Below are 16149 nucleotides of genomic sequence, written 5' to 3' on the forward strand. Positions count from 1 at the left end.
AGTATGGGCCTAAGGCACACAGTGTACAGGGTCCTGAACGATTCCTTATTAAGATGGCGGAATGCTGTTCTTAGGTTTGCTAGGTGCCCATATGCTGCAGCAGTTATTTGGTTGATGTGCCCCTCAGGAGATGTGCCTGGTGTTATTCTCACCCCAAGTGAGGTTTGTAGTCTCTGGCCCCCTAGACTGTACTCCATCTGCAGTTTTCTTTGCTCTTCCCCAATCTTCAAGACTTTGCACTTGGTGTGGTTGAACTCTAGGAGCCAATTGCTGGACCAGGCCTGCAGCCTTTCCAGATCCCTTTGTAGTTCTGCCTGGTCCTTGTCCGATTGTATTCTTCTCATCAACTTCACATCATCTGCAAACAGGGACACTTCGGAGTCTCTTCCTTCCGTCATGTCGTTCACAAATACCAGAAACAGCACAGGTCCTAGGACTGACCCCTGTGGAACCCCACTCGTCACAGACACCTACTCTGACACCTCGCCTCGTACCATGACTCGCTGCTGTCTTCTTGACAGGTATTCCCCTGAACCATTGTAGTGCCAATGTGTAACTTGTAGTGTGCAGCTGACCATGGAATACATTTTAGCAGTTTACCCCTGGTTTAGGCCTTTCTGCTTTCATCATGGTTTTACAAGTACAGTGGACCCCCGGTTAACGAACTTTTTTCATTCCAGTAGTATGTTCAGGTGCCAGTACTGACCGAATTTTTTCCCATAAGGAATATTGTAAAGTAGATTAGTCCATTTCAGACCCCCAAACATACACGTACAAACGCACTTACATAAATACACTTACATAATTGGTCGCATTTGGAGGTGATCGTTAAGCGGGGGTCCACTGTACTTGGGCGCTGTAGGAACCTTTAGGTATTTTTAGGGGAGTTTTGACATTAATAATTGAATGGGATTTTTAACTGTAGCTGGTTACTTTAAATTGGTATGAGAGTGTATGCATTTGTGTTTTGTGTTTTATTCATGTTAGTAGTTTTTATTGTTTGATAATTTTGTCATTGTTTTGGTTGTGTTTATGTTATATATATTTTTATCACCAAGAGTGTTGAATGATCTTCACAAATATCAAAACTACCAGCTGTAATCATGCTGATTACAATTCTGAGGTATCCATGAAAATGTTTAGATTTTAAAGTTCACTAGGGCCCCTAACTTAAGACGTTAATGCATTCCTGAAAATTCAATGCAGGCTGAGTGTTTGGTGCATGGAATCTATTTTCGCATAGAAACCTGTGTTATGATCGGAGATGCATTTTAATTCCATAATGTTCTATAACTAATTTCATTTATTTTTTAACTAAGAACTTTTGCCCAATATTTTACCACACATTCAGTACTGTTCCTTTTCACTTATAAATACTGTATTAAACATTGTTTAATAAATTCATACATGTTAATTAAACAGAACAGAGCTACATTAATGTAATCAGTACACTATTGCACTGTCTCAGAAGAATGAGGAGGGTAAAGATGAGGGAGGGTGGAGAGGGAGTGGGGAATGAAGAGAGTGGTAGAAAGGGAAAACCACTGGAAACTTACTGTTTCTTACAATAGATACCAGAAATACTAAGTAGTAGGTTGGTAGACAGCAACCGCCCAGGGAGGTACTACCGTTCTGCCAAGTGAGTGTAACACAGAAGCCTGTAATTGTTTTACATGATGGTAGGATTGATGGTGTCTTTTTTTTCTGTCTCATAAACATGCAAGATTTCAGGTACGTCTTGTTGCTTCTACTTACACTTAGGTCATGCTACACTTGTATGTACGTGCATGTATATATGCACCCCTCTGTATTTTCTTCTATCTTTGCACTAGTTCTTGTTCTGGTTTATTTCCTCTTATCTCCATGGGGAAGTGGAATAGAATTCTTCTTCCGTAAGCCATGCGTGTCGTAAGACATAGCTAAAATGCCAAAAGCAAGGGGCTAGTAACCCCTTCTCCTGTATATTACTAAATTTAAAAAGAGAAATTTTCGTTTTTCCTTTTGGGCCACCCTGTCTCAGTGGGATACGGGCAGTGCATAAGAAGTAGTAGGATGGTAGATGGCAACTACCCAGGGAGGTACTACCATCCTGCCAAGTGAATATGAAGCAGAAACCTGTAGTTGTTTTACATGATGAAAGGATTGCTGGTGACTTTTTTTCTGTTTCATAAACACGCAGGATAACAAGTATATCTTGCTACTTCTACTTACACTTAAGTCACACTACATGTGCATGCACATGCATATATATACACACCCACCTGGGTTTTCTTCTATTTTCTTAATAGTTCTTGTTCTTGTTTATTTCCTTTTATCTCCATGGGAAAGTGGAACAGAATTCTTTCTCTGTAAGCCATTGTTGTTGTAAGAGGCGACTAAAATGCTGGGAGAAAGGAACTAGTAACTCCTCCTCCTGTATAATTTACTAAATTTAAAGAGAAAAACTTTTGTTTTTCTTTTTAGGCCACCCTGCCTCAGTGGGATACAGCTGGTTTGTTGAAAATATAATACCAGAAATAAGACACTAAGAGTTTATCTCTTCACCTTTTGCTACTAGTATGTAATTACAAAGCCAAAGAGTCTTAGAAATTAAAATGTCCTGTTTTGTTTTTTGGATAATAAATTTCTAGAAAAAAAGTATAATAAGCAGCTACTCACTTTTGGCATTTTAGTTGCTCTCTGTGATGTACTTCTATTTTGAGGCAAGAAACTTAATTAGTTTTTTAACAGCACAGAAAAAGAAAAACTGAAAAATGTAGTGATTAAGGCTTGATCAACTGATTCAAAGAGTACAAAGGAAAAAAGAGATGACAGGTACATATTAACTAAATGTAAGTTATAGTTATAGCTTCAAGGGCTGGAGCCTGGTCCGTGGCTGGGCTCCGGGAGTAAAAAAAATGCTCTCCGAGCTCATCAATGGTATGCTAAATTGCAGGATGTTAAACTGATTTTAGTTTTATCAATGGTATGACTGGACATTACATAGCATGTCTCTGCCTATCAGTACAGTGGAACCTCAAATATCGAACTTTCTTCGTTCCAGACGGCTGTTCGAGTGTCGTTACCGAATGAATTTATTCCAACCACGAATAATGTAAATTAGATTAGTTCATTTCAGACTCTCAAAAATACACTTATAAAAGCACTTACAAAAATACACTTACATAATTGGTCAAGTTGGAAGCAGTTCGATATTTGAGGTTCCACTGTACAATATAAAGTACATATTTTTCCATAGCATATTTGTGTGTCATTTGTATTCAGATTTACCACAATTTAACCCAAGGTGTTATATGAGAATTCCTATTTGCTTGGTAAAGCATTTTTCACTGTAGATCATTCTCTTTCCTTTTAATACAAAATGCACTTTTTATACATTAAAAATACATTTTGTTAGAAAATAATTTCAGTACTTGTCTAATTGCAGCGCCTTAGTGACGAGAATGAACAGTTACGAATGGAGACTGCACGTGCCCAGTCTCAACTAGATGTAGCAATGTCAACACAAGACTCTCAGCGAGGTGTGGTTGAGAGTGTCAACGTGCAGTTAGGGGAACGTATCAAAGACCTCCTGGCTCTTCACAGTGAACTGAATCACCTACTTACTACCTGAGGGGGGTCGGGTCGGGGGCTGCCACCCCACCCACAGCACCGCTCCAATGCTGGCCAGAGAAAGACGATTCGCCTTCAGGCTGTCTGGCATGTCTAGTGAGCGCGGGGATTATGGCCGCTTCTGACCTGGAAACACGCTACACTTTTTACTCTCCCCTTTCTGTAATCCCAGTTTATCCTTTTTTTTTTTGTAAATAATCTGTTATACCCTGTCATTCCTCACTGCTAGCCCAGCTTCTTTTTCTTACTTTATTTCCTTGTCTTGAGAGAAGACAGGTTACTGTGAGCCTCTAGGAACTATGGGATGTGTTTAGTATGTAGACCAAAGCATTTTAAATTCACTAAATTATTTTTCTTAGTGTTGCAACTTGTTTTTCTTTACCATTATCTTCCTGGTAGCTCATTTTAATCTTTTTTTGTTATTCCTAGTTACATGATTTATGAAAACTACCACTAGTAGTCTTATGTAAGATCAAATTAATACTTCATTTCTGTAAATTTAACTTCCCTTTATTTCTTTGCATATTCAAATGCTGTATAAAATTAAAAGTACTCTTATGCTGCCAATTCTTTGAGATAATTATTTTTTCTTTTATAGACTTTTTCTCAACATTTGGCAAAATGACCAATAGTAACCACACACTTTGATCATCAGTATTCTTTAAATAATTCAAGGTTCTATTTGTTGCACTTACAAGTGTTTCTTAGAAAATGTACTGACTCAATTCATGTACTATTTTAATGTTCATCATCACTAAGGTTTGACCATTGTTTTAGTAGTTTGGTAAAAATCAACTTTGTTAGCCTTACTAGAACGCTAACTCGTACAGTCTTCATTCAGGGCTTCTGAATGTTATATACTATAGTATTATTTAGTTTCTTACCAGGTCTAGTTGTTTCCTCTGTCAGTAGCTTGTTAAATATATTGTTTGTCACTAGGCAGTGTTATGCTGTTACCAGGCAGTATTATGCAGTCACCAGGCAGTGTTATGCTGTCACTAGGCAGTGTTATGTTGTCACCAGGCAGTGGTATGCTGTCATCAGGTAGTGTTAGGCTGTCACCAGGCAGTGTTGTGCTGTCACCAGGTAGTGTTATGCTGTCAATAGGCAGTGTTATGCTGTCACCAGGTAATGTTATGCTATCACCAGGCAGTGTTATGCTGTCACCAGGTGGTGTTATGCAGTCACCAGGCAGTGTTATGCTGTCACTAGGCAGTGTTATGTTGTCACCAGGCAGTGGTATGCTGTCATCAGGTAGTGTTAGGCTGTCACCAGGCAGTGTTGTGCTGTCACCAGGTAGTGTTATGCTGTCAATAGGCAGTGTTATGCTGTCACCAGGTAATGTTATGCTATCACCAGGCAGTGTTATGCTGTCACCAGGTGGTGTTATACTGTCACCAGGCAGTGTTATGCTGTCATCAGGAAGTGTTATGCTGTCACCAGGCAGTGTTATGCTGTTACCAGGCAGTGTTATGCTGTGGCACCAGGCATTGTTATGCTGTGGCACCAGGCAGTGTTATGCTATGTCACCAGGCAGTGTTACACTGTCACCATACAGTGTTGCACTGTCACCAGGCAGTTTTACACAGTCATCAGGCAGTGTTACACTGTCATCAGGCAGTGTTACACTCATCAGTGTTACAAAGTCATCAGGCAGTGTTACACAGTCATCAGGCAATGTTACACAGTCATTAGGAAGTGTTACACTGTTACCAGGTAGTGATACACTGTCACCAGGCAGTGTTACACAGTCATCAGGCAGTGTTACACTGTTACCAGGCAGTGTTACACTGTTAACCAGGTAGTGTTACACTGTCATCAGGCAGTTTTACACTGTTACCAGGCAGTGTTACTCTGTTAACCAGGTAGTGTTACACAGTCATCAGGCAGTGTTACACTGTTACCAGGCAGTGTTACACTGTTAACCAGGTAGTGTTACACTGTCATCAGGCAGTTTTACACTGTTAACCAGGTAGTGTTACACTGTCACCAGGCAGTGTTACACTGTCATCAGGCAGTGTTATACTGTCTTCTTGATTCTCTCATATATATAATTTGATGTTGAACCAAGCAGTATATATAAAATTCAGCACAAATGTATTTTTTTTTTCAACAAGTCAGCCGTCTCCCACCATGGCAGGGTGACCCAAAAAGAAAGAAAATCCCCCCCAAAAATACTTTCATCATCATTCAACACTTTCACCTCACTCACGTATAAACACTGTCTTTGCAGAGGCACCCAGATACAACAGTTTAGAAGCATATATAACATACCCCTTCAAACTGCCAATATCCCAAACCCCTCCTTTAATGTGCAGGCATTGTACTTCCCATTTCTGGTACTCAAGTCCGTTTATATAAAAACTGGTTTCCCTGAATCCCTTCACTAAATATTACCCTGCTCACACTCCAACAGCTTGTCAGGTCCCAAAAACCATTCATCTCCACTCACTCCTATCTAACACACTTACACATGCTTGCTGGAAGTCCAAGCCCCTCGCCCACATAACCTCCTTTACCCCCTCCCTCCAACCTTTTTTAGGATGACCCCTACCCCGCCGTCCTTCCCTTACAGATTTATACGCTCTCCAAGTCATTCTACTTTGATCCATTCTCTCTAAATGACCAAACCACCTCAACAACCCCTCTTCAGCCCTCTGACTAATACTTTTAGTAACTCCACACCTCCTCCTAATTTCCACACTCCGAATTCTCTGCAGAATATTTACACCAAACATTGCCCTTAGACAAGACATCTCCACTGCCTCCAGCCGCCTCCTCGCTGCAGCATTTGCAACCCAAGCTTCACACCCATATAAGAGTGTTGGTACTACTATACTTTCGTACATTCCCTTCTTTGCCTCCATGGATAACGTTTTTTTGTCTCCACAGGTACCTCAATGCACCACTCACCTTTTTTCCTTCATCAGTTCCATGTTTAACCTCATCCTTCATAAACCTATCCACTGACAAGTCAGCTCCCAAATATCTGAAAACATTCACTTTCTCCATACTCCTCTCCAATGTGATATCCAATTTTTCTTTATCTAAATCATTTGATACTCTCATCACCTTACTCTTATCTATGTTCACTTTCAACTTAACAAATGTATGATGTTAATTTATATAATTTCCATATTATTTTTATTATAACGTCTTCATGAAATAAATGAAAATCTATTATTTACAAGGAAAGATAAAAAATATTCAGTTTTAGTTTATTTTAAGATTATTAATTGAATCTCAGATAAATTACAAGTTTTTTACTTTTCTCACAAGTAATCACCCAAATGTGATTTGGAGGTACATAGTTAAAAGTGGACTTACTTGCGCTCAATACTTATTTAACAACTGGCTGGTTTTGCAGCCTTATTTTATGATATACTGTTTAACATTAATAGGATTTTACTGTATATCACTCTTTCTCTTTATATATATATATTTTTTTTCAACAAGCCAGCCATATCCCATCAAGGCAGCATGACATGCACACGCGTGCGTGCACACACACGAATCACAAGGATATTAGGAAGTATTTCTTCAGTCATAGAGTTGTCAAAAAAATAGAATAATCTGGAGTTTGATACAGTGGAAGCTGGAGCAGGATCAGTAACTTTAAGAAGAGGTATGATACAGCTCATGGAGCAGGGAGAGAGTGGGCCTAGTAGCAACCAGCAAAGGGGTTGGGCCAGGAGCTGTGACTTGACCCCTGGAACCACAAATAGATAAGTACACACACACATGCACCTGCACATTCATATACATATCTATGTACATACACATGTGCACATGCACACGTATTAAAATATGATTTAAAAAGAAAATATTATGAAATGTTAACAGATATTAAGGTATTTTAAATTACTGAATAAGGTTATACAACTGTGAAAAATATAATGAAGTAAACTTGCAAAACTGTGGTTGGAACAATTCACATCTAACCCAAAAACAGGTAGTGAAATGGTCTCTCCTGGACCAGTGCTATATGTGTGTATATAGTATATAGGCTCTGAGAGGTGTGTGTGTGTCTTTGTATATGCTGAGGGTTTACATTAATCAGTATTTTAGGTATTAAAGTATTCTTGACTGGTGGTGAACAGGTTACATGCAACCTTAATGACCCTTGTATAGTTGATAGGTTTTAAACTCCATTAACCAAGTGCTAAAATGTTAACCTTCAACAGCAATTCTAATTAAAAGTTGGAAATAATTTGAAAACAAAGAAGTTCACTGAACCACCTGGAGTGATGTTTAGGCTCTTCATTGTGATTTTTGTAATTACTGGCGTATCTCTAGGAATCTTGGGGAACTTTCAGGAGAGCTTTTGACATTACCGGTATAATGGGATTTTTAACTTATGACGACTTTTTTTGGCCTTGGTGTAATAGTATTTATTTGTGTTATGTGTTTTACTCATTTTATCTTTTTACTGCTTGTTCTTATGCATTTTGCATTTAGTTTTTTATTATTAAAAGTACTCATTGCTAACTCTGGTCAAAAAGTGGTCTTCCAGTTTCACTAAGAACTACCTACTGTAAGAAGAGATTGTGAGACCAATAGGCCATGCTATCTGAACAAGCATCTCTTGAACAAAGAAAGGATTTAAACTTATTGGGTGATCATTGGCTAGGCTGTAGTCCTAATTCCTGAAAGTGGTCATTTAGATAATACTTGAGTCATTCTGTAGGGATTACCTTGATGCTTTACATACATATGAGAGTATAGTGATACCAGCACTTGCATATATATCATGCATGGTCTTTAAATGTTGAAGCAAGGAGGGAGAAACATCTTATGTTTGACAACGGTGTGGGGTGAATAAAAAGCAGTGAAATATCCCCACCTCTCTTTCAAATTGCAGGCACTTAGCTTCTGTCTCAAGCACTTAGATCCAGTTAACCAGTTTTTCCTGAGTCCCTTCAGAAATGTTGCCATGCTCACAGCTGACACTTCAACAGCACATGAAATCCTTAAAACCATAGATCTCTACTCTGCTCTAACTAATGCCTGCTATATCTTCAAGCACTTAGCAATCAAAACCTCTTTCACCCACTTAGCAATCAAAACCTCTTTCACCTCATCCCTGTAACCTCCCTGGAATGTCCCTTACCCCTCCTCCTCCTATTCACCCTGGATTTGTCAATCCTTTGGGTCAACTTATCTTACTTGGTCTTTACTAAATGACCAGACCATTTCAGCAACCTCCCCTCTGCTCTTCGAAGTACATCCTTCAAACCACCGTACCACCGCCTAATTTTTACACTCATTCTCTACATAAGGTTTACACTACTCATTGTGCTCAGATTTAACATCCAGCTTCTTCCTCGGTTCATTTTTTCAAAGACCATGCCATTGGAACCACTACTCAGTACTCTGGTACATTCCCATTTTTGCCTCCACTGATAAACAACCCTCTTTCCACAAATGCTTCAACACTCCACATCTTTTGTTATACCCTCACCTGTTTTATGATTCATTTTATCTTTCATACACCCATCTGCTAGCACATCTACTTGTAAATCTCTAAAATACATTCAGTTATTACATACTCATCCCTCCAATCTTTTATTTACTTACCAGAGTTTTTATTTACTCGTCTCGCCATGCTTTTTTTTTTGTGCTACCTTTCAACTACCTTCTTCCGCACATCCTACCAAACTTCTTTACTTTCCTTTGCAACTTCTCTTTGGAATCTCCCAAAAGTACTGTGTTATCAGCAAAGAGTAACTGTGACAACTCTGACACTTCACTTCAAGCTCATTATACTTTAAGCCCACACCTTATAACACACTAGCCTTCACCTCTTTTACAACCCTACCTAAAAATATATTAAACAGTTATGGCAACAACACACATCCTTGTCTAAATCTTACTTTTAATGGCAAATAGTTTCTTTCTCTTCTACATACTCTAACCTAAACAATAATATTTTATAACCTACCACTTATTTTATTCATTTGAAATGCCTGCCACATCATTTCCTAATCCACCCTATACCTGGGGTATACCTGGAGGGTGTTCTGAGGGTTAGTGCCTTTGTGGCCCAGTCCATGACCAGTTTATCATGTTGTTTTTCTGTAATTTGATAACAAAAGCAAACTGTTAGTTACCTTTACTCAAAATTACTTATTTATATGCATTAATGGTCAACATATCTTCTGCCCTTCCTAAATCTTCCATGTTCCTCTCCATTCCTGCTTTGTGTTTTAACCCTAACTCTTTCACTGATGATTCTACTGTTTAAACAGACTTGTTTCCTTGTAATTCTTGCTCACAAGCTTGGCCTATTAATGATTAAATATTCAAGTTGTAAGGGATAGAGCCTCATTTGTATACAGGTTATCTTGTTAGATGGTTCACTGGGTTGGGACAGAAAATTACAATATTTCTATTAGGTTTTCATCCTGTTTAAAGTTTTTTTGCTGGTGGTAGTATTTCTTATTTGTTTCTTTAAAAGCTGAAAGATAAATTTTGAGGTCCAAATATAAATTTACAATAGAAATGCAGTAACCCTTTGATCTAATGGATCTTAATATACCAGACTTCAGAATTAAGGGACAAAATCCAGTGGGTTAATAGATTCAGAAATAGAAGACAAAGCTTAGTTGGTTACAGAATGCAGCTTTTGAAGCCTTTGTAATATTTTTCTGTTACATGAAGGACCTCTGTAGAAGAGATAAGAATATCAGTGCAGAGATGAGAGTTTCACAGCAGTTGTGAAATGGTCAGAAAATTTTTAAGCAGAGATAGCACTGTTGAACTAGGACATATACAGTAGCTTTTTTTTCTTATTAACGCATCGACCATTTACTACCAAGGTAAGGTAACATAAAGAAAGTAACACATTTATCGCCATACATTTGATAGCTGTCTTTCCACAAGTGCATATGCATCACAATACAAATAACTCAGAAGTGCAACATCCCTATCCACCTCCAGAACTCAGTAGATATATGGCTTATTTTCTTTTCTCGTGCAGCAGGGACATTATTTTTTTGAAGTGGAATTAGAACTTTTGTAGTGGAAATAACTCTTTGTGCAAGAGATAGGAAATTTCTAAGCAGAGATAGTGTTTTCAAAGTGGGAGGTAGAATTGGTAAGTGGAGATGAGATAATATTTTTGTAGTGGAAATAGGACTTTTGTAGTATTGGTAGAACTTTTCTAATGTTTATAGAACTTTTGTAATGAGTAGAGCTTTTGTAATATTGTACTGATAGAATTTTTTCAATGACGGTAGAACTTTTGTAGTTTTTTGCTTGTAGCAGATATTGTGTAATACTTTTTTCATGACAATAAGATGCACACAAAAAAACACACATTCCCAATGTATTTTAATCCAAAACTGAAATATGTGGAGATAGTGTGGTTTCCAGACCTAGAACAAACATGAGGACAAGGTAGAAAAAACTGAGAACATAAAACAAAATATACCCCAGATCTAAAAAAAAAAAAAAAAAAGAGGCAGGATACCCTCATGCAAGATCATAAAGTTCTACAAGAAAACTGATAATGAGGATTTGTAAATAGAGGAAAATTAAAGAAAAATCAGAGCTTAGCTCTGCTTTTGTAGGTAGAAACATGTAAATTGGTAACTACATATACACTGCATTTATGACTTATAAAGATAGCTCCCAGTAGCATTCCATGTGAAAGACTGATACGAAAACATCAAAATGTAGGAGAATTATAATGCAAACTATTTGTGGCTGAGATATGTTATGGTTAAGGAAAATGCAGCACTGATATGAGGTAAAATGCCCTCATGGATTAATGTTACTAGTGGAGCGCCTCAAGGATTACAATAGTGCTTGACTTAATGATATTTCTAACTTACACAAATGACTTGCCAGAATGAAAAAAAAAAAAGTAAAGTTGTATGTAGATTATGTGAAGATCATACATAAAATAAGTAGTAAAAATGCAGAAAGACTTAAAATAGACATGAATTGAAAGATGGATGATGAAGCTTAATGTAGACAGAGGCTATGTAATGTAAATAAAAGTAATAAAAAACAGGCCACTCGAAGAATGCAAATTGTGAGAAAATAATAAACCCATCAGATAAAGAGAGGTACCTAGGAGTCAGTATTGACAAAAGATTATTGCCAGATCACATTACCTTTAAGAAACTTATTTGGGATTATGTAGCTGTAGTGTGGTTTCCTTGTGTAAAAAAAAAACCAGGCATTTTAAAAAAAAAATTAAAGGTGTGCTGTAAAATAACTTCCAGACCTGAAAAAATTAATTATGAAGAAAGACTGGATGTATTAGGCATGGCCTCATTACCTTACAGAAGGAAAGAAGAAATATGATAGCCACACATAAAAGGATGTGAACATTGAAATGGAGAGCAAGAAGCCATAGCTAAAAACCTAGGAAGAATATGTTATGAAAGAATACTGAAAAGTTCTTCACAATTAGAAGAGAAAACTGAAAGAGTTTAAAGAAGAGGTAATAAATGATACATTAGTTAAATGCTTTAAAAAATTAAATAGTAAATTGAAATAAAAAGCTTAGCTCTTCTGTAATTAGCTGTTAGTTAGTTTTTTAGTGGGCGGTAGTCAAAAGATTACAGAGGTACATAATTGGTCCAGGGACTGGACTCCAAAGTTTTGATAGCTGAGCAAGTTACAGAGGTAATGAGCTCACAATTTACAAAGCTGTTTTATTAACAACTTGTAGCTATAGTTGTATATGTAAGTCTGTGGTGTCTTGTCTGAAATATTTAATGCACTGTTTAATTTTTTGTATAATTTAAAGTGATTGTACCACTCACTACCTCTTGTAAACCATTGCATTGATCTGTTATAGTTTGTGAAGAAAAGCTTCATAATATCCTTTCAGCAGGTCTTCTTCCTTAGTTGAAAGTTATGTCCTCTTGTTGTTGTACCAGTTGATGGGCTGAGTAAGTCTCCCTTGCCAATTCATATCCTTTAATAATTGCATATGTGGTTATCTTCTCTTTTCCTCCTATCACTCAGATTTAGCGTATTCAGAATTTTAAGTCTTTCTTCATAAGTCACTTTTTTTTGAGTACTGAGAGTCATTTCATAGCTTTTTTTCTTTTGTAGTGTTATCACGTATGTTTTAGGTAAGGACACCATACTACTGCTTCGTATTCTAATTTTTGGTTTTACATGTGAAAAATTTTTTCATCATTTTTCCATCCATATACAGGATGAGTCCCCAACATCTGAATGTGTTGCTTTCCTAGTTTTCAAATTTACAAATGACTTTTTTTTCTGACCATAAATCTAGTTCCCAGTAGAAAAAAATAGTCTAAAGGATGATTTTTGTGTTTTACGTGTTTGTCACTGATGATTGACAATCATAAAACAGTTAATTTTTTTAATATTATGGCTAATGGCCTTTGTGGCTTAGCGCTTCTTTTTTATTATAATAATAATAATAATGGCTAATGCACCTTGTTCTTAAGTGTGAATCATCATAACTTGGATGTTTGTAAAATGGTGGTCCCTTCATTTTCTCTGTATCTAAATAATATCCTAAAGTTGGCCATTGTTGCATAAGTGTTTCTCATTTTCACTTATATGATTTTCCAGTGACAAGTTTTTATCAGTGATGTCTCTTAGGTCCCTCTTTTCATCTGATGACTTCAATATTTTATTACATTTTTATGTTCTTCATGCGGGCAGCTTCCACTGTCTCCATTTCTATTACGTGACTTTTTCCACAATAAATTCCGTCACCCATCTCCCATGCCACTTGTTCAATCTATTGAGGTCTTCCTGCAGGAATACATAGTCATATAGATTACTCATCTTTCAGGTAATTTTACAAACACACACACACACACACACACACACACACACACACACACACACACACACACACACACACACACACACATACACATACACATACACATACATTCATTCATTCACTCTGTTATTATTAATAGATTTTTTTTTTTTTTTTTTTTTTCAACAAGTCGGCCGTCTCCCACCGAGGCAGGGTGACCCAAAAAAGAAAGAAAATCCCCAAAAAGAAAATACTTTCATCATCATTCAACACTTTCACCACACTCACACATTATCACTGTTTTTGCAGAGGTGCTCAGAATACAACAGTCTAGAAGCATACACATATAAAGATACACAACATATTATTATTAAAGTACCCTTAGGAACCAATGACCACAGTGCTGAGTTTTCATTATTTAGTGTAGCTGGGAATTTAGGAGAGAATGATGTGATGGGTTACTGAGAGGTCAATTTACAAAGAGGAGACTACACAAGAATGAAAGAATGCTAAGTTGGAGTGCCATGTGAAAGTCAATTTTATGAACAGTTCCCTTCAGAATGATGGAATGCCTTGTATAAGAGTGCACAATACCATAACTAGAACAGTACATGAATAACCTGCACATAGGAGAAAGAAACTTTTGATGATGTTTCTGCCAGAGTCAGACTGAAACATTGTCATGAGTTTCTTTCTCCTATGTGTGAATTATTTGTGTACTCATACCTGTCAAAGGAACTGAAAGTGCAAAACACAAGAGAGAGAGAGAAAAGAGAAAGATAGAAAAGAGAGGACAGAGAACAGAGAAAAGAAGAGAGAGACAGAGAGAGCATTGTTTTAACCAGAGTTGTGAAGAAGCCAAAAATAAAAGTATAAGGACATGGAAAGTGTATATAGTATATAAATAATAAATAACAGAGTGAAGATATGAAGAGAGCAAGGAAGGAAGATGCATGTTGCATATTGGGAAATCAACACTTTATATTGACAAGATCCTTGTGGGTTTAGTACATAATTTCAATTGTTATAATAAAAATTTATATTGATGAGCAACATTTGTCAGTAACTTAAAACGTTTTAAATTGCTAATTCAGTATTTTTCTTATGTTAGTAATTCAACATTTTTTTATGCTGGTAATACAACATTTCATCACTTCCAAACTGAATTGAAGACTAGTGTAGTGACTACTAAGCAGTATGTACCTGCTAAATAGATGAGTACAAATAGGTGAGTACTGTCTTTGCAGAGGTGCTCAGATACGACAGTTTAGGTGTCCCTCCAAACTGCCAGTATCTCAAGCCCCTCCTTTAAAGTGCAGACGTTGTATACTTTCCATTTCTAGGACTCAGATCCAGCTAGCCAGTTTCCCTGAATCCCTTCACAAAATATACCCTGCTGACACTCCAACAGCTCATCAGAAGATAATTGGCATACAATATTAATTTAAATGTACGTACATAAATGTAATATTTTGAATAAGAGACTTCATGGAAAATCTTGAACACTTGCCAGATTTTATATAATTACTGTGCTACTACTATATTTTCTATATTTTCTTCTTTATATCCTCTTCTTGCCAAACATTTTTGATGCGTAGAGTGTAAACAAGAGCATAACACTGTCTTTGGTAATGGATGTGATTAGTAATATACGTAATAAGTAAAACAATATTTTAGCTAATATGATAGGAAAAATGTGGGTAATGATGGTGAACATTAAAATAGCATGAGAAATCCAGAGAATTATACTGTCGCTAGGAATATACTTTGTGTGGGGTCAGCGTTAGATACATTCGCAATATATTCACTAAAATTTCTTCTAGTGCTAAATGACTCCCCACAGTTTTAACACTTTTACTGGATGTATTCCTTTATCATACCTCTTTTCCTTTGATAACAGAAATAAGGAAATTTTTAAAGGATGACAAAATAGTATGTTTAGCAATGTGGTTGTTATTCTGTGTTTTAAAAAAATTCTCAAAGAATACACACTTGCTTCAGTGTTATTAATTTTGTTATGCAGCATGTAATATCTATAATATATATGAATATGCAGAAATACTTAAATTTCATTGCATTATGCATAATTAGTGTTTTTATTCTTGTCTCAACCTAAATTTTCAGTTGTTGATCATTCTCTTAAATTTATATCATACCTCATTGAGGGTAAGGACTCTGCTTTTTGTTTCTCCTTGGACATCTACAGTATTAAGCCTAATAACTGTATTGATCAAGAATAATGAGATATAATAGTTTTTTATTATTTGTGGAGCCTCGCAGGTGGTGAGACAGTCTTCCTGAAAAAATGTGATTGTTCTATCACCCATATTCTTTAATTGATAAGAGATTTGATAAAAATAGTCTCCATAGAAACTGCTGGTATGCATGACATTTTTGACAAGTTTTAATTAGTATTTAAGGTCTTAATAGTACTTATACTGAATATTTTAATTAGCTATGTAACATGTTGCAAACTTGCAACAGATGTGCACAAGAAGAACACAATTTTTGTAGATGAATTTAAAAGAGTTTGCCAGTACAGTTGGTATGATGGCTTATCTATCATGTTGTGTGGGTGTGGATTTTATTTAGATTAATATTATTCTTGAACAGAACAAGTTAAAATAATTTTCCATCTCATCTTTAGACAGCAGTGATGGCACAGAGATTAAGAGAGACCACAGTTTGTCCATATTTATAAATATTTTAGAATGAGAAGAGTATTGTACCAACAATTTTTAAAAATAGTATTTTAAAAATCTTGATTTGGGGAA

General features: G+C 36.4%; 1 protein-coding gene across 2 annotated transcripts in view; it reads left to right on the forward strand.

Annotated features, from left to right (window-relative positions):
- Positions 1 to 15486, forward strand: part of homer (protein) — a 589932-nt gene extending 574446 nt beyond the window's left edge. For both annotated transcript variants that reach the window (XM_053797555.2, XM_053797556.2), the window contains one exon: positions 3428 to 15486. In XM_053797555.2, the coding sequence (XP_053653530.1) occupies positions 3428 to 3613 (186 nt within the window). In that variant the 3' untranslated portion in view covers positions 3614 to 15486. The remainder of the gene's footprint in view (positions 1 to 3427) is intronic.
- Positions 15487 to 16149: the final 663 nt, after the last annotated feature.

Source organism: Cherax quadricarinatus, chromosome 86, assembly GCF_038502225.1.
Source record: "Cherax quadricarinatus isolate ZL_2023a chromosome 86, ASM3850222v1, whole genome shotgun sequence".
NCBI classification, from domain to species: Eukaryota; Metazoa; Arthropoda; class Malacostraca; order Decapoda; family Parastacidae; genus Cherax; species Cherax quadricarinatus.